The 25,259-nt window shown below is 40.7% G+C and overlaps 1 protein-coding gene across 1 annotated transcript in view; it reads right to left on the reverse strand.

Moving 5' to 3' along the window:
* Window positions 1–2,194: 2,194 nt before the first annotated feature.
* The window catches only part of hadh (hydroxyacyl-CoA dehydrogenase), a 36,390-nt gene continuing 13,325 nt past the window's right edge, over window positions 2,195–25,259 (reverse strand). Inside the window, exons 4-8 of the mRNA XM_059965383.1 lie at window positions 24,117–24,243; window positions 19,292–19,381; window positions 13,923–13,995; window positions 6,864–6,980; window positions 2,195–2,691 (exon numbers count right to left, since the gene is read on the reverse strand). Of these exons, the coding sequence (XP_059821366.1) occupies window positions 2,573–2,691; window positions 6,864–6,980; window positions 13,923–13,995; window positions 19,292–19,381; window positions 24,117–24,243 (526 nt within the window). The 3' untranslated portion in view covers window positions 2,195–2,572. The remainder of the gene's footprint in view (window positions 2,692–6,863; window positions 6,981–13,922; window positions 13,996–19,291; window positions 19,382–24,116; window positions 24,244–25,259) is intronic.

Raw genomic sequence — 25,259 nt, forward strand, 5'->3', positions numbered from 1 at the left:
TATGTACTCATTTTCAAGGACTCTTCATCTCACGTTCTCAATATTTATTGCTTATTTATTTAATATTATAAGTGCTTCTTTTGGTATTTGAACAGCTTCTTGTCTTTTGCACACTGATCGCCCAAGGTAATATGGTCTTTTATTGATTCTTTTCTATTATGGAATTATTGAGAATGCCTACAGGGACATGAATATCTGTTGTATATGTTGACGTACACGTTCTTTGATAATAAATTTATTTGAACATTCGGCAAATTATGGACACAGATCCAAGACCACTCTGTACTTCATTTCAATTAACTACCATTAACTGTATACTTTTTCTTTTTATTTGACATCCCAAGAGCAACACCTCGTAATTGCCCAGATTAAACTCCATCTGCCACTTTATTGCCCATATCTGTAATTTATTTATATCCTGTTGTATTCCTTTATCGTACTTTGCCCAAAATTCCAACAATTTTGGTGGCATCTGAAAAATAGGTAATCTACCCATCTACATTTTCATCCAAATCTTTGATTATATTACAAACAACAGATGGCTCAGCAACGATCCTCCTGGAACACTATTGGTCACAGACCTCCAACCAAAATAAGTACCTGTACCCTCTGTCTTCAATAGGCAAGCCAGTTCTGAATCCAGGTTTGCAGTTCAAGTTGAGAGAATGCTAAACCATCACCAGTAGTATATTTGGATGAGATGTGCAAAGCTGTTCTTCCTTGCTCAGTTATCATAAAGAGCCATTCTTGATATCAGGATCAGTATCATTACTTTGATATTGTTTGAGACTTTGGTGTGGTGTAACTATCAGGCTTATCCTATGTTTGTTCATTTGAACACTATACCATGTACAGCTTCAAAAGGACTACACTAATATTCACCATGTTGAAATGGTCTGGATTCTTGAAAATTATGATGTCAGTGCATGCTTTTCTGTTCTCTAGTGTAAAACCTAATAGTGTGGGTTTACAGTTTATCGTCACTAGGAAATAAAGAGTGTTTCAAAAGCATGTCTTTATTTAGATGAATGCTGGAATTTGAAAGATTAGGTCAATTGAGGCAGAGACCACACTTTTGAATGAAAACATGTTAATTTTGGAATGTTTTCAGAAAATATTAATCTTTACACCTGGGGTGAACTAATTATGCTTCTAAATTATGATTCTGTATTGGAATCAAATTACAAAATATTAACTTTAGACTGAGGAGATGCAAGTGCAAAATTATATTTGCAGCATTTATTTTTGAGTGTTAGAATTCTGGACTATAAATGCTTTTTAAACACGTGATTTATCTTGGCACTGTTATTGTGGTTGGTCCTTATTCTAGGTCAAGTTGATGTAGGTGTGCACTATCAAACAATAGATCTTAAAGTTGAGCTGTAACATCCTCTGCTACACCTAGCAAACAAAGCTCAATACAACTGCAAAAAGATTATTTGTGGATTCTAACACCCAGATTTGTCAAGAAGAAAGGAGGCAAAATTGAAGGTTTAGATATATTTTAGGAGGCTGTTCTGTGTCATTCTTCCAAATGATTGCTGAAGGTGGCTCTTTCCATCCACAACATATCTTGGGATGTGTTTCTATTTGAGCCTGGCCAAAAGCTGGATTACTTACGGTGTTCCCTCCATGCCACTCCTCTCCCACCCAATATGCCAATTGTTTTCTCCACATCACCTGCCCTCACCTCATGGATAACAGCACATACCAGTTATTGTGACTAAAATGGACAGAACCTTTTACTTAGATGGCCAACTTGGATAATGTTTTAGAAGTCAGCAGTGACTGAGTGACTGTTATAATGCTTGGTTCAAGGGGGAAAGAAAGCACACTAATGAATCTTAAATTAGTAAGGCATTTGATACTCAAATATCAGTAAGTTACATTCTTTTAGTCTCATGTACAATAAACTGCTCATTCTGAGGACTAATCACCCATCTGATCTTGAGGCTCCAACGTCATTTGTATTCACAGTGGAGACTAAATTGGGCCACCAATGTAGGTTGCTACAATGCCAGGAATCAGATTGAAACTAAGTATCAAGTGGAGCTGGATTAAAAGAGATGGTTGTGAGGAAAAGTGGGGTTATGTGTGATTAGCTCTAAGGATCAATAAGGAAGTAAATGCTGCACAAGAAAAAAAAAGCAGTATATAAGGTAAATAGGAAGAAACAAAAGTCAATAGAACGAGCTCTGGAATTATGTAAGTTGCACTTTATTGATATGTTAAAAATAAAGATCTCAAATTCAAAGCCCAAGGTCATTCCAGATGCAACACTGAATAAACAAATTTCTCTCAGAATGCATATTAATTTTAAAGCAGATCTTAGAAGTAATGAATACAATAATTTTAAAAACCTTTCCTTTAGATTATAAACTGTAATCATGGTATCTGGCTAGGCAAGATCATCCAGTTTTCTGTCACTTTAATATTTTGAAAATATTACATTGTATTATTTATAAAATGTGACTTCCAAGTAATTACCATAAACGCTGTATGCACTGAGCTAACAGCCTGGCAGCTTGCAAGATTCAGTTGACAAAAACTGCATTAACAATTCTCATGTCTTCTAGGAGTACTTGTAGAAACCCTCACCGGTCTTTTTACCCAACTTTCCTTCCTCTACTAATTTACTTAATAGAGCACTGGGAGCAAACAGGGGGTTGTCTGGATCCAGCTTGTGCCACCCTGAGGAGGAAAATGGTTGTGATTAGTGAAAGGGTAGAGGAGGGAACATAAAACAGAACATTTCTTACAAATTTATCTGGTGAATGTAACCTGCACAGAAGGATTAAACAGAGAAAAAAAAATACAACACGAGTGAATCTGCAGACGCTGGAAATAAATAAAAACGCAAAATGCTGGCAGAACTCAGCAGGCCAGACAGCATCTACGGGAGGAGGTAGTGACGATGTTTCGGGCCGAAACCCTTCAGCACATTCCCCCTAGCCCATTTCCCTTCAGCCTATCAATTCCCAGCTCTCTACTTCATCCCTCTCCCCACTTCTTATCCCCCGTTGACCATCAGGACCAGAACTCCTGATGAAGGGTTTCAGCCCGAAACGTCTTCACTACTCCTCCCATAGATGTTGTCTGGCCTGCTGAGTTCTGCCAGCATTTTGTGTTTTTAAAAAAAAACTAGGCTTGAATACAATTTAGTTTTAATCCATCAGAATTATTTCCTTATTTTACATAAAACTTGTGACCTATATGGTTTGCTTGATTTGCCTGCTGATGGCTGTAACCCCATGAGCACTGTGGCAGCAGAACACCATTGTAATTAGCAGTCACAGTGGTCAACAAGCACATATCCACAGTTATAATTCCAAGACACTTCATTGTGATATGAACATATAAATAAATATCACACTCCCTCAACACAGGATATCATTGAATTCAGGAATGACATGCCAAAGAGTCTGCTGAGCTATGTAGTGTGAATGCGTACTAGCATTTGTTCCACAGTTGTCATCTGAAACAATGCTGTTATCAGTGACAGATGCAAAAATGTGGCATAAATTAGCATTTCAACATTTATAGCGCTTCAACTGTTTGGTCAGAATTCTATTTTAATCACTTCAACCATGTGACACTGGTAACCAACAGCCACTCCCAACTTTCATCATGAACCGCTAACTCTCTGCCTTTTTATTCAATATTATATTGAGTCTGTGAAGCACTGCAGTTCCATTTTTCTAAAAACGATTAGAAAATTAAGCTTTGGTAACTTTACATGATTTTTCAACTGACTATGGGACAGTGAGGTTAAGACCTAATGTACAGTTCACCATATTAATTTCTTATTCCACATCCAGGATACTTTGTCACCATGCTATTTTATGCAACTGCATTGTTTCAACGGCATTGCAAAAGTCTAGAAGACAGTTAAATTTGAAATATCCCTACCTGTTCCATTTTGAATCATACCTTCACCTACTTCACATGAATATCAACAGAAATCACGCAAGCATCTGGGAAAAGGTACATAAACTGCAACATGGACTGGTGTTTCAGACTGTCAGAGCTAACACGGAGAGAGCAACCAGAATCCATCAAGAGTCAGATGGAGGAGAAGGGAAATTATAAATGTAAGGAAAATAATCCCATTGCTATTGAAGAGATCATACCCTAAACTGGAACGTCATTGAGTTCAAATGGAAAATGAATTTAAAGTATTTCATGTAAATCTTGCAGCTGAAAGTCGGCTCCAACTGTCAGTAAATAAGCAGAAAGTTCAGACCACAACCTCCTTCCTTAACAAACCTGCCTATTGATTAGTATTCATAATCTTCAAATCTAAAACTTCCTGGAAAATGTAAGTTCTGTTCAGTGCAAATCTATGAAAAGTCTTTTGTGGTTTTATTTAGCACAAGACTTCATCCTTTACCATGGCACCACCTATTGTTCACTCTTGTTCACCCTGTACTCCTAATGCTGTTGAATTTGTGGGCATTAGCATTCTACAGATTTCAAATATCATTGAACCTTCAACTTTATTCAGAACAGTTCAATAATATCTATAATTATTAATAACTGATGACATTGTATTACCATAAAGCTAGAATGTACGCAAAACTGAAACAAAACCCTGTAAATACTCAGCACGCCGGGCAGCATCTGTGGTAATGGAAACCAAAAACATTGCAAGACTGAGACCTGGGAAAGTGAGAACTGGTAACTGCCAAAGAGAGAAAATGAGTAATTTTTCAGCAGCTGTGAAGGTGGGGGAGGGATGGCTAGAGCAATGGGAGTATCTTTGAATGGATGCGATTAAATGAGTTAATTGCCAGATGGAAGCACACATTGTAAACAGTAAATGCAGGATACTAGATTGCAAGAAGTTTAAGTGAATTGCTACTTCACCTGGCCAGACCATTTGAATCCCTGAATGGTGGGAAGGAAACAGATGAAAAACTGAAATATTACACCTCCTAGGGGTTGTATAGGAAAATGCCATATAACACAAGTGGTAGATGTGGATGGAAGGAAATGTGTCTGGTAGTGGGATCTTGTTGCAGCTGCTGGAAATTACAAAGTATTATCCATCGAATATCATAACCAAGAGAAAATCTGCGAATGCTGGAAATCCAAGCAATACACACAGAATGCTGGACAAACTCAGCAGGCCAGGCAGCATCTATGGAAAAAAATGTACACTCGACATTTCGGGAGAAGCTCTTTGGCAGGACTGGAGAAAATAAAACAGTGTTTCTCTCTCCCCTCTTGCCACTTCTCAAATCTACTCCGCAGCTTCCCCCCCACCACCCGTCCTTGTCTGAGCTGACCATGAAGTCAAATTAAAGAACAGATCCTTGAAAATAAGTTGAATACGAATGAATGTATTAACACAAAAAATTTCCTATAGATTATTAAACTAAGTTTAATACAGAAAGGATGCTGTAAATTTTAGACACTGTGTTTTAAGTTTTCTTAAGAATCAGAATAAATAAAGTTGGCAAGATGATAAAAAGTGCCCTTTCTCCCTCTAAATTTGCCTCTTCTCAATGAAATGTTGATGATGATAAATAATTTTACACATAACTGTGATTGTCAAATGAGAAGTGATACAGTTTTGAGGTTTGTAACATACATATTGATGACAGGCTAGTAATGGTCATAATCACCCTCTGTCACTGCATCTATAAAGCAATGAATCACTTTTTAATTACCTGTCAAACATCATAAGTCCATCTTATTTGTTGATTATTTCAGATTCACTCATTTATTATTTATCCTATGTACATCAAAACTAACAGAAGAATGTATTATTTGTGTAGTATTCAACACAACCTAAGGATGTATTGGGGGTAGCTTGCAAATGTCACCACACATTCTGGTGCTAACAAAGCACACCCACAATGTTCAGCAGAACACCACAAGCAGCAAAACAACAACAACAAAACAAACTCCCTTCCAGTCCTCCTCCTACCCACAGTCTAGCCTACAAACCCTGGAAAGTCCATCTCTGGAGTCCCTGGTCTGGACTCACAGTCTCAGACATCAGGCCTCCAACTTCCAGACCCACTGACGCAGGGGCTTTGATTTTTGGGCCTCAGACTCTGGACTCGTTGACTTTAGTCGTCAACCCTTGAGCTTTGACCTTCAGAATCTACCTAGGATTCACCAGTCAAAGGACTTTGAACGCCAACTGTTGTGCCTCCTGTCCATTGGACCTCCCGACCATAAAACTTGCCAGCCTGGGGCTGGTCACCAGCCCTCGTCTTTGGGACTTGCTGACCATGGTCTCTGACCATGAGTACGATTGATCTATGCCCTCAGTGCCCATGAACCCAACCCTTCAACAGCAAATGCTCTGACCTGGACTCCAACCACCAGCTCCTGCCCTGCATCTTTATTTACTACCTCTGACTTCTACCTCCTCCTCATTTCTGTCCGTAAACCCTAGTATGATCCCTAACTCCCTGTGTAGTCCCCATAACTATCCCTACAAGCTTTAAAAAAAAACAACTGTCTGAGTCACACACAAGATGGCAGCTCAGTGTCACCTTGAACCACATTTGCCAAAGCTGTTCCTTGTTGTCATTCTGCCCCCACTAATTTTCCACTCAAGCACCTCCTTCAAGCAGGTCAACAACAGATTACTTAGATTATTTGTGCCTGCTCTCAAGCTCACCTCCTTTCCCCATTAAGTTTCACCAGCTTCAGTCTCATTGTCCTGCTCATGTAGGTAGTACCAAGGATGCCTGTAACTAGGTTTCAGCATTCACCAGTAATTCTCATCACCATCAAAATGAAGCAGTAGCCTTAGCTTGTCATTCAAAGACTAGCATACTGACCATTTTGAATAAATAGTTGTGGTAAACTATATTAATACATTAGAAACAACTTACTGCACATACCTTCAATGATAAACTTGCTGGTGTCAAGTCCAACATAATCCAATAATTCAAAGGGACCCATAGGATATCCAGCACCCAGTTTCATTGCCACATCAATGTCTTCTTTTGATCCATGACCTTAAAAAAACATCAAAATAAATGCAATAAACTGCATAAAGATTGTGATGAATATAATTCAACTCATTTTTACTCAAAAGCATGCTAATTGCCCTGTTATATCTTCCAGGCACAAAAACATCAATTATGTTAATTAAACTATACAATAAAGATAAATGGCTAGAAACTACGTAATATTAGAAGCAAGCACCAAAAGAATGATATGTAATGGATCCACATCTATTTCTCTCCCAGATCACAGAGAAGGAATTTCTTACCTGACCACTGTGCAGAGCTGTGTCTTTGTAAATGGTAGATATCCCTGGCCTTTAATGCGGTTGTATACAACTATATGTCATTTCAAGATTCATGTGAGAAATGCAATTTACTTATATAATTTCCCATAGTTGTAGCAACTCCAATGATGTGGGTTCTTGATTAGTAAGGATGTCAAAGGCTACAGGCAGGAGAATGGGTTTGAGGGGAAAAATAAATCAGCCATAATAGAACTGTGGAGCAGACTTGACGGGCTGAATAGAATAATTCTGCTCCTATGCCTTATGGTCTTCTCATTGGAACACTATTTCAAGAAGCAGACTGATTCAATTAATGCAGACAAATGCAATGAGTTGCACTTCAGTAGGACCAACCAGGTTAAGTATTACACAGTGGAAGGCACAGGAGTGCTGTAGGACAAAGGGACTTGGGAATACGTGAACAAAAATACTGAAAGTGGTGTCACAGGTAGATAGGGTCGTAAAGAAAGCTTTTGGCACACTGGCCTTCATAAATCAAAGTATTGAGTACAGGAGATGGGATATTATGTTGAAGTTGTATAAGATGCTGGTGAGGCCTAATTTGGAGTATTGTGTGTAGTTTTGGTCACCTACCTACAGGAAAGATGTAAATAAGGTTACTATAGAAACATAGAAAATAGGTGCAGGAGTAGGCCATTCGGTCCTTTGAGCCTGCACCGCCATTCAGTATGATCATGGCTGATCATCCAACTCAGAACCCTGTACCTGCTTTCTCTCCATACCCCCGATCCCTTTAGCCACAAGGGCCATATCTAACTTCCTCTTAAATATAACCAATGAACCGGCCTCAACTGTTTCCTGTGGCAGAGAATTCCACAGATTCACCACTCTCTGTGTGAAGAAGTTTTTCCTCATCTCCATCCTAAAAGGCTTCCCCTTTATCCTTAAACTGTGACCCCTCGTTCTGGACTTCCCCAACATCAGAAACAACCTTCCTGCATCTAGCTTGTCCAATCCCTTTAGAATTTTATACATTTCAATAAGATCCCCCTCAACCTTCTAAATTCCAGTGAGTATAAGCCTAGTCGATCCAGTCTTTCTTCATATGAAAGTCCTGCCATCCCAGGAATCAATCTGGCGAACCTTCTCTGTACTCCCTCTACGGCAAGAATGTCTTTCCTCAGATTAGGGGACCAAAACTGCACACAATATTCTAGGTGCAGTCTCACCAAGGCCTTGTACAACCGCAGTAGAACCTCCCTGCTCCTGTACTCAAATCCTTTTGCTATGAATGCCAACATACCATTTGCCTTTTTCACTGTCTGCTGTTCCTGCATGCCCACCTTCAATGACTGGTGTACAACGACACACAGGTCTCGGTGCATCTCCTCTTTTCCTAATCGGCCACCATTCAGAAAATAATCTGTTTTCCTGTTCTTGCAACCAAAGTGGATAATCTCACATTTATTCACATTAAATTGCATCTGCCATGAATTTGCCCACTCACCTAACCTATCCAAACCACCCTGCATCCTCCTCACAGCTAATACCGCTGCCCAGCTTCGTGTCAGCTGCAAACTTGGAGATGCTGCATTTAATTCCCTCGTTTAAATCATTAATATATATTGTAAACCACTGGGGTCCCAGCACTGAGCCTTGCGGTACCCCACTAGTCACTGCCTGCTATTCTGAAAAGGTCCTGTTTACTCCTACTCTTTGCTTCCTGTCTGCCAACCAATTCTCTATCCACATCAATACCATACCCCCAATACCGTGTGCTTTAAGTTTGCACACTAATCTCCTGTGTGGGACCTTGTCAAAAGCCTTTTGAAAATCTAAATATACCACATTCACTGGCTCTCCCCTATCCACTCTACTAGTTCCATCTTCAAAAAATTCTGTAAGATTTGTCAGACATGATTTTCCTTTGGTTGAAAGAGTACAGGGAAAATTTACAAGGATGTTGCTGGGAATGAAGGACCTGAGTTATAAGGGACATTATTCCCCAGAGAACTGGAGAATGAGGGGAGACTTAATAAAGGCATACAAAATTATGAGGGGTATAGAAAGAGTAAATGCAAGCAGGCTTTTTCCAGAGGTTGGATGGGTTTACAACTAGAGGTCATGGGTTAAGTGTGAAAGGTGAAAAGTTTAATAGGAGGGGAAATAACTTCACTCAGATGGTGGTGAGAATGTGGAACAAGCTGCCAGCACAAGTGGTGCATGCAAGCTCAATCTCAATATTTAAGGTACGTTTGGATCGGTACACGGATGATACGGGTATGGGGGGGCTATGGAGCCAGTATAGGTAGATGGGAGTATGAGGTTTAAATGATTCGGCACAGAATAGAAGAGCCAAAGGGCCTGTTTCTGTGTGGTACTTTTCTATGACTCTGTGGCAGACCTGACCACGAGTTGTAGGAAGGATATGGGAAAGCACCTCACAGTTCAATTGGATAATTTGGTGGTTGAGATGAATGGAGCATGAGAATTGGATTACCATTTGCTATAGGAGGCTTCAGCAACAACATGCCGACGTCTCATCCACTGGAGAGGATGCTGTGGTTGAATTTTGAGACAGGCTCCCCAGCAGTAGTTCAGGTAAGGAAACACCAGTGCCCTTGAATGGAAAATTCTACAAAAAGTAGTGGATAGAGCCCAGTCCAACACAACTAAAGTCCTCCCTACCAATGAGCACATCTAAACAACGCTGTCGCAGGAAAGCACCATCCATCATCAGGGACTGCTACCACCCAGGCCATGCTCTTTTCTTGCTACAGCCATCAGGAAGGTGGTACAGGAGCCTCAGAACTCACACCACCAGGTTCAGAAACAGTTATTGCCCCTCAACCATTAGGCTTTTAAACCAGAGGGGATAATTTCATTCAACTTCACTCACCCCATCACTGAACTATTCACACAACCTATGAATTCATTTTCAAAGACTCTTCATCTCATGTTCGTAATGTTTATTATTATTATGATTATTTGTTTTTTCTTTTGTATTTGCAGTTGTTGTCTTTTGCACATTGGTAGGTTGTCCAACCAGTTGGGGGCAGTCTTTCATTGATTCTCTTATGGTTCTTGGATTTAATGAGTACGGTGGCAAGAAAACAAATTTCAGGTTTGCATATGGTAACATTTATGCACTTCAATAAATTTACATTTACTTTGCCAACTTTTGAACTTTGGTGCTCAACTCAAATTCAAGTAAGCTTTCACCCTTCAGCGAAATCCTATTTTTCCAGATAGGGCCTGTGCTGCTCTTCAACACATATACCCTTCAGTACTGTAACAGCAACACCAAAAATGTGCTGAGTGCTCAAATGCCCCTGATTTTGCAATACGCCAATAAAAATTGCAGTTTAAAAAATCATTCACTACCCATTGAATTTACTAAGTCTGTGGATGCAGAGATAGCTACATATTGATTATTTTGGTCAGGGCTTATTTGCTACTCGCTCCTGCAGTGAGATAGAATGTAACTGCCTAGTTCATAGCAATCACTTTGATCTTTCTTAATCTAACAGAATATGAAAGCCAAATTGGATGCGATCATATTCACTCTAAAGAATACTACATAGAGCTATTTTATTGTTTTACAAATGTGGTTCAAAACCCAAGCGAAAACTAGGACTTACAGTAAGAATAAACCCAATCTCATTCTGCAGATGTATCAATTTACTAATAATTGCAATCAATAATCCATTATTTAGCGTAATATTATTGGATGTCTGGAGAGGAAGGAATTCCTTTGTAGAGTTTGAGTTAAAGACATTATTGTTCATTGTTATCTGCCAAATACCTTTGCTTTCTGACTGGACTGCAAATAATACTATCAATCAACGCACAAAATGCTGGAGGAACTCAGCAGGTCTGGCAGCATCAATGGAAATGAGTAAACAGTTGACATTTCGGGCCAAGACCCTTCTTCAGGACTGGAAAGGTAGGGGGAAGACACCAGATTAAAATGTTGGGGAGAGAGGAAGGAGGATTTGCTACAAGATGATAGGTGAAGCCAGGTGGGTGGAAAGGTAAAGGGCTGGAGAAAGAATCTGATAGGAGAGCAGAGTGGATCATGAGCGAAAGGGAAGGTGGGCAATGAGGGGGAGGTGACAGGCAGGTAAGGAGAAGAGGTAAGAGGCCTGAGTGTGGAATAGAAAAAGAGGGAAGGGAAGAAACAAAAAAAAGGAGAAATTGATGTTCATGCCATCAGATTGGAGGCTACCTAGACAGAATATGAGATGTTGCTTCATCACCCTGAGGTAGTCTCATCGTGGCAGAAATGGAGTATGGACTAACATGTCTGAACGGAAATGGGGATAGGAATTTAAATGGTTGGCCACTGGGAAATTCCACTTTTGGTGGATGGAGCTGAGGTGTTGGGCAAAGTGGTCCCTCAACTTACATCTGACCTCACCAATGTAGTGGAGGCCATATCGGCAGCACCGGATATAATAGACGGCCCCAAAAGATTCACAGGTAAAGTGTTGCTTCACCTGAAAGGACTGTTTGGCGCCCTGAATGGAAGTAAGGGAGGAGTTGAATGGGCAGGTTGCCTGAGATGTAAAACTGCTCTGCTAATAACACAGATTAGACATTATAAGCAAAAAAGAACAACCTACTGAATCTCTGAGCACAGCATTCATTTGCCTTGCATGATCCTTCATTATCACTGGAACAGGCCTCTCTCAGTCCCTTCAAGCTATTCTATTAACTTGATCAGAGGCTCCCATAATTCTATTTATTCCATAGTCCCTTCAAATTTACTAGTTATCCCCTACCTCTACACATGCAATTCACAGTTTAAGTCCTTAAATGACAGTTATAACATTCATGGTAACCCAATGGTATGGCCAAATATCTCTCCAATTTATGCCTGATCAAATCACATCATCTATCTCCTCTTCCCAAATATAAACAGCTTTAAGCCTTATAAATTCAACCTCTCCTGCACGTTTTCAGAAAAATTTTGTGCACTGCCGCAGAAAAGTGCATCACAGTTTGACAACTTCTGAAATGGATCATGAATGATGAGTTTCTCAACTTGCGTTTTCTTGCTTTGGTCCATTATTTTCAGTTGGTCCAGTCTGTTTTTGGGCTTGGAGTACCAGATTTCTTACACGCTTTACATGAAAAGAATCTTCAGTGAAAAACCCAGTTCTAATTTGTGTAACCAGGACTTAGAGGCACCTAACCGGAAGTTCAGAATTTTCAAAGCATTTGGAAAGGGCAAAACAGTTATAACCCTTCTCTTTCCACTGTTCCACAACTTTCATAAACTTTGCCGTTAAAGGGCACAGAAAAGCAGCTTTATCAAAACTTAAATTTTGAATACATTGTTACAACCATGTTTCACCTTCCTCAGCTATCATTTTATTGATCTTAAATGTCCACATTAGAATTAATAGATAAAAACTGTGCTTTCACAAAACTTCTCCTCAGCTCCACATGTAAAGATGTATTTTTGGCTTTGCTCACTGCCTTCGGGAAACTGCTCTGAAGTATCTTCTTCCTGAATTTAAATATAACAGGGATTTCCCCTCCCTTCATCATATATAATTTTAGAAATTTATCAGGTTTATTATGAGAAGCATAGATAGGGTATATGGTCAGAATCTTTTCCCTAGGGTAAGAATGTCAAATAACAGAGAGCATATCTTTAAGATAAGTGCAGCAAAGTTTAAAGGAAATGTACAGGAACAAGTCTTTTGGATGTGGAGTGGAAGATGCTGCTAAGGGTACCATAGGAAGCAGATGTGATAGTGGCATTTAAGCAGCTTTTAAATAGGCACATGAATATGCAGGAAATGGAGGGATACAGATCAGGTACAGGTAGAAGAGATTAGTTTAATTTGCATCACACTCAACATAGACATTGTGGATTGAAGAGCCTGTTCCTGAGCTGTACTGTTCTATGTTCTATTATGCATATGAAACTGTAGTAGCCATATTGTACTGACACTGTTAATGTCTTTTAACCCTTCCTAGGCTCAAGTAGGTCAAAGAAAATCAATCCAGCACAGTGCCTTTTAATTTCAAAGTACAATCAAACAATTGATGAATTTACTTAGGGGAAGCCTTAGAACATTTTTAAAGAAAGATCTACAAAACAAATTTTCATTCTACAGTGGTAGGAATAGCTGTATTTTTGTTTTGGTTCTCCATCTGAAAATACTGGGGGCTGAAGTTAAAGCTCTTGTATAAAAAACACTACACTATGTTTTTGTTAACAAAACCTCTGAAAATACTGGAAACCTTTCATCGCCTTTTGCAACAACATTGTAAAAAATGCTCACTCTTAATGACAGACCCATACAAGGTCAGTGGGATACATTGGAGGCAGAAAAAGAAAAACAGAAAAAAGCAAATTGCTGAAAGCAACAATGGCAGGTTATATAATCGGAGACAGCTAAGTACCTACAATGGGGTCTTATAGTTTCACAAATATGAAGATCCTGTGGGAACCATTGGTCTTAAGATTCAACCTGTTTCAATTGAGTTTTTAAGCCACTACCCACTAGCCTGGTGAAAGGCAAGCTTCAGCTGATTAGCTACAGTGTGCATAATTTCAAAACCTGTGCGTTTTTAAAACAGTACTCTTACACGGGGGAGGGGGAATAGAACTCTGTGAAATTGAGCTGAATATGAAATGTAGTCTTTCATTACCTAGTTTTTAAAAACACTCGGCTTATGTTATAATTACCTCTTTCGTGCAGCCGGACAGCTTCCATCAGGTATGGTACAAGAAGGCGATTCACAATAAATCCTGGAGTATCCTATGATAAATTAAACGGAATGAATGAGTATTAAAGCTTTATCATTCTGAAAGGGGCTTTATTGCAATGATCTCTCTCCCTCTTGCAGTGTGGAGTGCCCTCCTGCTTCAAATTATCCGCCATTGCCCCTGTACCAAAAAAGACCAAGGTATCATATCTGACCAACTGGCATCCTGTCATAATCACCTCAATAATAAGCAAATGCTTTGAGAGGCTGGTCAAGGATGACAACAGCAGCTTGCTACCACCCACACTGGAACCCCTTACAATTCAGCTACCAACACAACTGATCGACAGATGATGCAATAGTCACTGCTCTACATACCATCCTTACACATCTGGAGAAGAAGGATGCTTATGTGAGAGTGCTGTTCTTGGACTACAGTTCAGCATTCAACACCATAGTTCTATCCAGGCTCAACAAGAAGCTCAGAGACCTCAGCCTTCACCCTGCCTTGTGCAGCTGGATCCTGGACTTCCTGTCAGATCACCAGCAGGTTGTAAGAGTGGGCTCCCTCACTTCCAACCCTCTGACTCTCAATTCAGGAGCCTCTCTGAGTTCCCTCCTTTACTCCCTGTGTACCCATGACTGTATCGCTACCAATAGCACCAATCTGCTAATTAAATTTCTTGACGAGTCTACACTGATTGACCTTATCTCAAACAATAATGAGGTGGCCTACAAGGAAGAAGTCGTCTCTCTGACACAGTGGTGTCAAGAAAACAACTTCTCCCTCAATGTCACAAAGGAGCTGGTTGTGGATTACAGGAGGAATAGAGATGGGCTGACCCCTGCTGATCTAGGGTTGAGAGTGTAAACAGCTTCAAGTTCCTTGGCATCCACATCACCGAGGACCTCACATAGTCTGTACACACCAGCTGTGTGGTAAAAAAGACACAACAGCACCTCTTTCCTCTCAGACGGTTGAGAAAGTTTGGTATGGGCCCCCAAATCCTAAGAACTTTCTACACGGGCATGATTGAGAGCATCTTGACTGGCTGCATCACTGCCTGGTATGGGAACTGTTCTTCCCTCAATCGCAGGACTCTGCAGAGAGTGATGTGGACAGCTCAGCGCATCTGTAGATGTGAACTTCCCATGATTCAGGACATTTACAAGGACAGGTGTGTAAAATGGGCCCGTAGAATCATTGGGGACCCAAACACAATCTATTCCAGTTGCTACTATCCGGGAAGCAGTACCACAAAGCAATGTTTCCTTGGATCCCATGCTTCCTTACTTTCTCAATAAACCTTGCATGGGGTACCTTATCAAATGCCTTGCTAAAACCTATATACACTACATTTACGGCGCTACTTTCATTAATGTGCTTAGTCACATCCTCAAAAAATTCAATCAGGCTCATAAGGCACGACCTGCCTTTGACAAAGCCATGCTGACTATTCCTAAACATATTATGTCTCTCCAAATGTTCATAAATCCTGCCTCTCAGGATCTTCTCCATCCCAACTTACCAACCACTGAAGTAAGACTCACTGCGCTATAATTTCCTGGGCTATCCCTACTCCCCTTCTTGAATAAGAGAACAACATCTGCAAACCTCCAATCCTCCGGAACCTCTCCCGTCCTCATTGATGATACAAAGATCATTGCCAGAGGCTCAGCAATCTCCTCCCTCACTTCCCACAGTAGCCTGGGGTACATCCTGTCCAGTCCTGGTGACTTACCCAACTTGATGCTTTTCAAAGCTCCAGCACATCCTCTTCCTTAATAACTACATGCTCAAGCTTTTCAGTCCACTGCAAGTCGTCCCTACAATCGCCAAGATCCTTTTCCATAGTGAATACTGAAGCAAAGTATTCATTAAGTACCTCTACTATTTACTCCGGTTCCATACAAACCTTTCCACTGTCACAGTTGATTGATCCTATTCTCTCATGTCTTATCCTCTTGCTCTTCACATACTTGTACAATACCTTAGGGTTTTCCTTAATCCTGTCCGCCAATGCATTCTCATGGCCCCTTCTGGCTCTCCTAATTTCATTCTTAAGCTCCTTCCTGCTAGCCTTATAATCTTCGAGACTCCTATCATTACCTAGCTTTTTTGAACTTTTTGTAAGCTCTTCTTTTCTTCTTGACTAGATTTACAACAGCCTTTGTACACCATGGATCTTGTACCTTACCATCCTTTCCATGTCTCATTGGAATGTACGTACTCAGAACCCCACGCAAATATCCCCTGAACATTTGCCACATATCTTCCATACGTTTCCCTGAGAACATCTGTTTCCAATTTATGCTTCCAAGTTCCTGCCTGATAGCCTCATATTTCCCCTTACTCCAACTAAACATTTCCCTAACTTGTCTGTTCCCATCTCTCTCCAATGCTATTGTAAAGGAGTTAGAATTGAGATCACTATCTCCAAAATGCTCTCCCACTGAGAGACCTGACACCTGACAGGTTCAGCTCCCAATACCAAATCAAGTACAGCCTCTCCTCTTGTAGGCTTATCTACATACCATGTTAAGAAACTTTGCTGAACACACCTAACAAACTCCAGCCCATCTAAACCCCCTGCTCTAGGGAGATGCCAATTAATATTTGGGAAATTAAATATCTCCCACCACAACAACCCTATTATTATTATTATTCCTTTCAAGAATCTGTCTCCCTATCAGTTCCTCAATGTCCCTATTACTATTAGGTGGTCTATAAAAAACACCCAGTAGAGTTATTGACACCTTCCTATTCCTAACTTCCACCCACAAAGACTCCATATACAACCCCTCCATGATTTCCTCCTTTTCTGCAGCCGTGACACTACCTCTAATCAACAGTGCCATGCCCCCACCTCTTTTGCCTCCCTCCCTGTCCTTTCTGAAACATCTAAAGCCTGGCACTCGAAGTATCCTGTCCCCGCACCATCCAAGTCTCTTTAATGGCCACAACATCATAGCTCCAAGTGCTGATCCACACTCTAAGCTCATTCGCTTTATTCATGATGCTCCTCATATTAAAATAGACACATCTCAAACTATTGGACTGAGTACGTCCCTTGTCTATCACCTACCTATCCTCCCTTTTGCACTGTCTCCAAGCTTTCTCTATTTGTGCGTCAACCTCCCTTTCCTCCATCACTTCAGTTCAGTTTCCACCCCCCAAGCAATTCTAGTTTAAACTCTCCCCAACAGCCTTAGCAAAACTTCCTGCCAGGATATTTTGTACAGGTCACACCTGCCCCAGAAGAGGTCTCAATGATCCAGAAATCTGAATCCCTGCCCCCTGCTCCAGTCCCTCAGCCACGCATTTATCCTCCATCTCAATCTATTCCTATACTCACTGTCACGTGGCACAGGCAGTAATCCCGAGATGACTACCTTTGAGGTCCTGATTCTCAACTTCTTTCCTAACTCCCTGTAGTCTGTTTCAGGACTTCCTCTCTTTTCCTACCTGTGTCGTCGGGACCAATATGCATTACAACCTCTGGTTGTTCTCCTTCCCACTTCAAGATATCGTGAAACATCCTGGATCCTGGCACCTGGGAGGCGAACTACCATCTGCGTTTCTTTCCTGCTTCCACAGAATCACCTGTCTCACCCCCTAACTACAGAGTCCCCTATTACTGCAGCTTTCTTCCTTTCCCTACGCTTCTGAGCCACTGTTGTTTCCCCCAGGTAGGCTGTTCTCCCCCCACCCCCCCCCCCAGTACTCAAGCAGGAATATTTATTATTAAGGGGGACTCTCTAGTGCCTGATTCTTTCCCTTCCCTCTCCTAACTGCTACCCACTTCTCTGTTTCCTGTGGTCCTGGGGTGACTACCTGCCTATAGCTCCTCTCTATCACCTCCTCACTCTCCCTGACCAGACGAAGGTCATCGAGCTGTAGTTCCTGTTCCCTGTGTTATTTAAGACAGATAGGATTAAATTAATGTATACACTATAGCCTTTCATCTTAATCAAGTTTGATAAAGGAAACATTGTTAGTCAATGGTTTTTCAAGATAAATAGTTCCTCTCTTCTGATTACCAGTGCAGCACACAGAACTCCAGTCTAAATCAGTTATTAATGTTTCTAACAGTTGTCACAATACTTTTTTTCTCTAAATTGTTGCTTCTAAAGACCCAATGATGGTATTGCTTTGAAGCAAGATTGTCAATGAAGAGGTGGTTTTATTTTGAGGATCTATATGCCCTAGGAATTACCTCCAAACTAATTTTACATATTAGTATAACGTAAGACTTAGAAAACAACTGAAACACTCAACTGACATGGACATAATCCAAACTCGAAAACTAAACAAAACTGCTGATGGTGAAAATTTGAAATCAAAAAAGAAAGTGCTCGAAGCATTCCATGGGCACAACAGCAACTGTGGAAAGAAAAATTGTTAACTTCATGGTAACGACCTTTTGACAGAATTTGGAAAGAGAGAAAGCAATTTGGCTTTAAATTGCAGTAGGTGGAGAAAGGTGGATGGGACAAAGGGATTATCTTCAGGTAGACAGAGGTCAGCATTGCCTTTGGAATCATCTATAAACAAGGTCTTTTGGTTAGTGGGGGCATTAAAGGCGAGAATATGAACAAAGGGATGTAAAAGATATGAAATGAGGAGACAGATTCTAGCTACAAAAACATAGGAATGTAATAGCTTTGAAATGCAGAGCTATATGTCTAGATCAATCTACACTAAAGGGAAGTGACAATTCAAGCCGATGTCACAGATGACTGATCAGCTGACATAGAAAGCAAGGTACCTGAAGCTGCAGTATTTGATAAAGTCTAAAAGTTGCAACATACCAGATGGAAATTAAGATGTTATTTCACAAGCTTACTTTGGACCTTACATTAACAGTGCAATAGACCACAGGCATATAGGTCAGAGCGGGAGTGGAAATGAGAATTAAAGAGCCAATCAGCAGGAAGCTTACAGTTGCACCCTGTACTGAATGCTGATGCTCCACGAAGTAGTCACAAATCTAGTTTAGATTGTTTACTTTTTCCAATCTGGAAGAAACAACATTGTGAATGCAGTACACCGGATTAGAAGTGCAAATAAATCACTTTTTATGTAGAAAGGTAATCAGAAAGGAAAAAGAAAAAGGACAAGTTATACATCTGGGGATTGTAAGGGAAATTAACATAATGACGATGAACGGTTGGTTGAAACAAATGAGAAAACAAGGAAGTCCCAACACAAACAGTCTGTTCAAAATGATGAAAGGGAAGAGGAGGGAAAGATGCTTTTATCCTAGAAGAGAAAATTTTTTCTTTGCCACTGCACTATTAAGACAGTTGATCAAGGAATAAATGTCAAAGGATATGGTGCAAACCTACCTTACAAGCTACAGGAGTTTTCCCCAATGCTTTGGTGAAATTCATTAATGCTTCAAATGTCTGCTGGCTGGTTTCTGGAGATCGAATCACCTATTCAAAAGCATTAAAGGTAGTATTAAACAAAGACTCTTGCTAATAAAGTATTCATCCATGGAAATGTTTATCAAACTTTTTCTTGATTTCATTGATACTTCCTTTTTTTGTCATTAAATTTAAGGCAATTTAGAGTAAAAATAACTCAAGTTATCCAAATAATATTTGGTTAAAAATAGAGAAAAAGCTTTGTTAACTTGAATTAACATTGCTAATATGGGTAAACTTCTATTGCAGAGAAGAATTCTTCAAGCAGCAGCTTTCCTGGAGGCCGATTAGAAACTTAACCAGGATGTAAGCAATGTTAAACAACAATGTGGGGTAATTAGACACTAGAATACTACAGCACAGTACAGACCCTTCGGCCCTCAATGTTGTGCCGACCCATATGTTCCTTAAAAGTACTAAATGCACACTACCCCGTGACCCTCTATTTTTCTTTCATCCATGCATCTGTTCGAGGCTCTTAAATACCCCTAATGTTTTAGCTTCCACCACCATCCCTGACAAGTCATTCCAGGCACCCACAAACCTCTGTGTAAAAAAACTTACCCCTGATGTCTCCCCTAAACTTCCCTCCCTTAACTTTCTACATATGCCCTCTGGTGTTTGCTATTCGTGCCCTGGGAAATAGGTACTGACCATCTACCCTATCTATACTTCTCATAATCTTGTAGACCCCTATCAAGTCCCCTCTCTTCTTCTACACTCCAAAGAGTAAAGACCCAGCTCTGCTAACCTTGCCTCATAAGACTTGTTTTACAATCCAAACAACATCCTGGTAAATCTCCTCTGCACCACCTCCATAGCTTCCACATCCTTACTATAATGAGGTGACAAGAACTGAACACAATACTCCAAGTATGGTCTCACCAGAGATTTGTAGAGTTGCAACATGACCTCTCTACTCTTGAACTCAATCCCCCTATTAATGACGCCCAGCATCCCATAGGCCTTCTTAACTATCCTATCAACCTGTGCAGTGACCTTGAGGGATGTATGGATTTGAACCCCAAGGTCCCTCTTTTCATCCACACTCTTAAGTAACTGACCATTAACCCTGTACCCAGCCTTCAGTTTGTCCTTCCAAAATGCATCACCTCACACTTATCCGGATTGAACTCCATCTGCCACTTTTCTGCCCAACTCTGCATCCTGTCTATATCCTCTTGTAACCTTCGACAACCTACAACTGCATCCACAACTCCTCCAATCTTCGTGTCATCCGCCAACTTACTCACCCATCCACCTCTATATGCAGGTCACTTATAAAAATCACTAATAGCAGGGGATCCCAGGACAGATCCCTGCGGCACTCCACTAGTCACCGACCTCCAGGCAGAATACTTTCCTTCCACAACTACCCTCCGCTTTCTTCCTTTAAGCCAATTTTTTATCCAAACAGCCAAGGTTCTGCTTATCCCATATCTCATGACTTTCTGGATGAGTCTCTCATGGACGACCTTGTCAAATGCTTTGCTAAAATCCATGTAGACGACATCTACTGCCCTACCCTCATCAATTTCTTTTGTTACCTCTTTAAAAAACTCAATCAGGCTCGTGAGGTGCAGCCTTCCTTTCACAAAGCCACGTTGACTATCCTTGAGTAAAACTGTACTCCAAATGCTCGTAGATCCTATCCTTAAGAACCCTTTCCAATAGTTTGCAGACCACCAACGAAAGACTCACCGGTCTATAGTTCCCAGGATTCTCCCTATTACCTTTTTTAAACAAAGGAACTACATTTGCCATTTTCCAATCCTCCAGCACCTCCCCTGCACCCAAAGATGATTCAAAGATCATAGCTATTGCTCCAGTGATCTCTTCTCTCACTTCCCACAGCAACCTGGCATTTATCACATCCGGCCCTGGGGACTTATCAATTTTGGTGTTTTTAAGAAGTTCCAACACTTCTTCCTTAATCTCCATATTGTCCAGCACACAGGCCTGTTCTATTGCGACCTCACCCTGATCAAGATCCTTTTCACTTGTGAATACTGAAACAAAGTACTCATTCAGGATCTCCCCAACCTCCTCCGCCTCCAGGCACATGTTGCCTTCTTTGTCCTTTAGCGGCTCCACCTTCATTCTTGTCATCCTTTTGTTCTTCACATACGCATAGAACACCTTGGGGTTCTCCTTAATCCTACATGCCAAGGCCTTCTCATGCTCCCTTCAAGCTCTCCTAAGTCCTTTCTTAAGCTCCTTCCTGGCTACCCTATATTTCTCATGAGCCCCTCCTGCTTCCTGCTTCTTATATCTAACATAAGCTTCCTTCTTCATCTTGACGAATTGCCTCACGAGTTTTGTCAGCCACAGTTCCTTTTTCCTACCATTTTTTCCTTGTCTCAGTGTCCTTCTGTGTTTTCACCCTTGAACATCTGTTTCCAATTTACTCTCGCTAGTTCCTGCCTCATCCCTTCATAATTACCCTTTCCCCGGTTAAGCACTTTCCCATTTTGTCTGTTTTTATCCTTTTCCATAGCTATGCTGAAGCTAAGGGAGTTGTGGTCAGTTTCATCAAAATGCACCCCGACCAAGAGGTCTGCCACCTGACCAGGTTCATTACCCAGAACTAGATCCAGTATGGCCTCTCCTCTTGTTGGCCAGTCCACATACTATGTCAGGAATCCTTCTTGAACACACCTGACAAGTTCAGCCCCATCTTTCCCCCTTGCAGTCAGGAGGTGCCAGTCAATATGAGGGAAGTTGAAATTACCCATAACTACAACCCTGTTTTTCCTGCACAATTCTAAAATCTGCCTGCTTACCTGCTCTTCGGTGTCCCGAGGGCTATTTGGGGGCCTATAGACTACTCCCAGCACAGTGATTGATCCCTTCCTATTTCTGACTTCTACCCACACTGACTCAGTGGACACTCCCTCTGCAGCGTCCTCCCTTTCTATAGCTGTGATATTATCCCAGATCAGTAATGCTATTTCCACCCCCCCCACCACTTTTCTACCTCCCATCCTATTCTTTTTAAAACACCTAAACCCCAGTACCTGCATCAGCCAATCCTGCCCTTCCTCCAGCCAAGTTTCAGTAATGGCCACAACATTGTAGTTCTACATATTGATCTTCATCCCCTTTATTCCTAATACTCCTAGCGTTGAAATAAACACATTCCAACCCCTCTAACTAGCATGTTTTGTCCTCTGCCTGTCCTTCCTCACCAACTCAGAACGCATAGCATCATGCCCTTGTCCTTCTACCCTAACATCTGCACTCACATTCTGATTCCCACCCCCTGCCAAACTAGCTTAAACCCTCCCCAACAGCTCTAGCACCTGCCAACCAGGATATTGGTCCCTTTCCAGTTCAGGGGCAGTCCGTTCTTTTTGTACAGGTCAGACCTTCCCCAGAAGAGATCCCAATGATCCAGAAATCTGAACCCCTGCCCTCTGCACCAACTCTTCAGCCACGCACTCATCTGCCATAACTTCCTGTTCCTACCCTCTCTGTCTAGTGGCCCAGGCAGCAATCCCAAGATTACCACTCTGAGGTCCTGCTTTTTAACTTCTTTCCCAACTCCCTATAATTTCTTCTTCAGGACCTCATCCCTCCTCCTATCAATGTCGTTGGTCCCCACGTGGACCATGACATTTGGCTGCTCACCCTCTCTCCTGAGAATACCGAGAACTCAATCTGAGATATCGCGGACCCTGGCACCAGGGAGGCAACAGACCATCCTGGATTCTCGATCTCTCCCATAGAACCTTTTATCTGTTCCACCCTGACTATCGAATCCCCTATCACTACTGTTCTCCTTTCTGAACTGAGGGTCCAGTCTCGGTGCCAGAGACATGACACTACATCTTGTCCCAGGTAGGTCGTCCCCACCAACAATATCCAAAACAGTATACTTACTGTTGATGGGAACAGCCACAGGGGTGCTCTGCTCTTTCTGTCTATTCCCCTTCCGTCTCCTGATAGTCACCCAGTTACCTGTCTCCTGACTTTTAGGGGTGACTGTCTCCCTGAAACTCCAATCTATTACTGCCTCTGCCTCCTGAATGATCCAAAGTTCATCCAGTTCCCTAATTCAGTTTTTTCAGGAGCTGTAGCTGGATGCACCTTTTGCTCGCCCTGACTTTCCCCATCCTACAACTGATGTCAAGGAGTAAGAAATGATAATTATTCATTTGCAGAGACTAAAGAGGCTGGGGCTCTCCTCAAGAAAACAGCGGGATGAAGGGAATCTGTTGAAGTCCTCAGAATCATGAAAATCTTTAATAGGAAAGATATGGAACTATTTCTTCATCTGAGGGAAGACCTAAAGACAAAATAGTAACTGGTAAATCCAACAGCTCATATGAAAGTTTATTCAGAATGTGGTAGAATTTAGAAAATATTTACCAATTAAGGGAAATGGTGCCGAGGCATTTAAGAGAAACACATTTCTGTTATTCTGTGAAAGGAATGGAGGGTTATGCTGATAAATTTGGATGAAGAGAGGAAGAGGAGATAATGTGGAGAATACAAATGTTAGCACAAACTTACTTGGTTTACTTTATGCTAGAAGCTCTGTATTATGAAATTTGGATGAAGAAATAGTATTGGCTAGGATATTCTTATAAGTAGAAACTGTCCAATGGCTAGACTTTGTACAACTTTTATTTACAGGAACAACATAGCTAATTTAATAGAATACACCTGTGAGTAGCTTTACAATTTCTATACTTCATTTACTTTTTTTCCCTTTACATTTGCAAACAGCATAAAAACAAACCTCCACTAGCTTCATCATGGGTACAGGGTTGAAAAAATGGAGCCCACCAAATCGATCTTGTCTAGTCGTAGCACTTGCTATTTCTGTGATTGACAGTGATGAAGTATTGCTGGCAAAAATAGTATTCCTATCAGAAAAATAAAGAGAACAAAGAATAGATGAGGTTCAGTCATTTAAAAAAAAATTATTGCTGTATTTACATTGAAAATTCCCTCACAGTTGTTGGGCAAGTTGTTTCAGAATCATGGTGTATTGACAATGAAGGAATATTTTCCAGTGATAGAGTGAAAGGTGTGCTGGGCATAAGATTATAATTTTCCTGGAGTTGAAGTCCATTACTGTTACCCATAACCAATTGTACCTGACAATGCCCAAATGATTGCAACAAAGGTTCTATAATACATTTTTCATTAAAGCTCCTTGTTTTACAATCAAGAGTAAAGACAATAAAACCCAGAATAATTATTATTGAAGATTTAACCATTTCCAAAACCTTTCCAACTTTCATTAGGTTTCTATCTCACTTAAATGTGCCAATATTTCCCTATCATAAGCTAAATGCCAATAATATACAATATAGGACAGAAGCATCATTGGTCACTTACTCTAAACATACAACACAAAATTGGCCATTCATGGTACTTCATCTCTGAAATTTAATGCCATTGAAATGAATTAACTTGAAAGTAATTGAATTTTGGAAGTTTCTATCATGTCAATAACTAAGAATGAATTTCTCCTCCTAATCTATGTGAACCTCCTTTTAATTTAAATGAACTTACGAAGCATTTAAAAAAATACTGATCAGGGATTCATTGGCACCAAGAAATTATTCAATACTTAGGTTATTTAAAAAATTCTAAGGCAAACTTCAGCATGATTCATTCACTAAACATCAAAACTGGCATACTTGGTTGAAAGTTCTCTATTAACCTCTACAGATTTATTAGTTCCCATTTAACAAAATACATCAAGCATTTCGCAATGAAACTAATTGCGGACTTCAAATTCCATTGAAGTCTTCAATGGAAGACTTCAATAAAGAACCATGTGATGCACTGAGAAGATATTGTGAATATTGTACATCTTACTAAAGAAGATATTGTGTCAGCTGAGATGTTAAACTGTGTGCTCTCTCACAGG

The sequence above is a fragment of the Hypanus sabinus genome, chromosome 3, assembly GCF_030144855.1.
Source record: "Hypanus sabinus isolate sHypSab1 chromosome 3, sHypSab1.hap1, whole genome shotgun sequence".
Classification (NCBI taxonomy): Eukaryota; Metazoa; Chordata; class Chondrichthyes; order Myliobatiformes; family Dasyatidae; genus Hypanus; species Hypanus sabinus.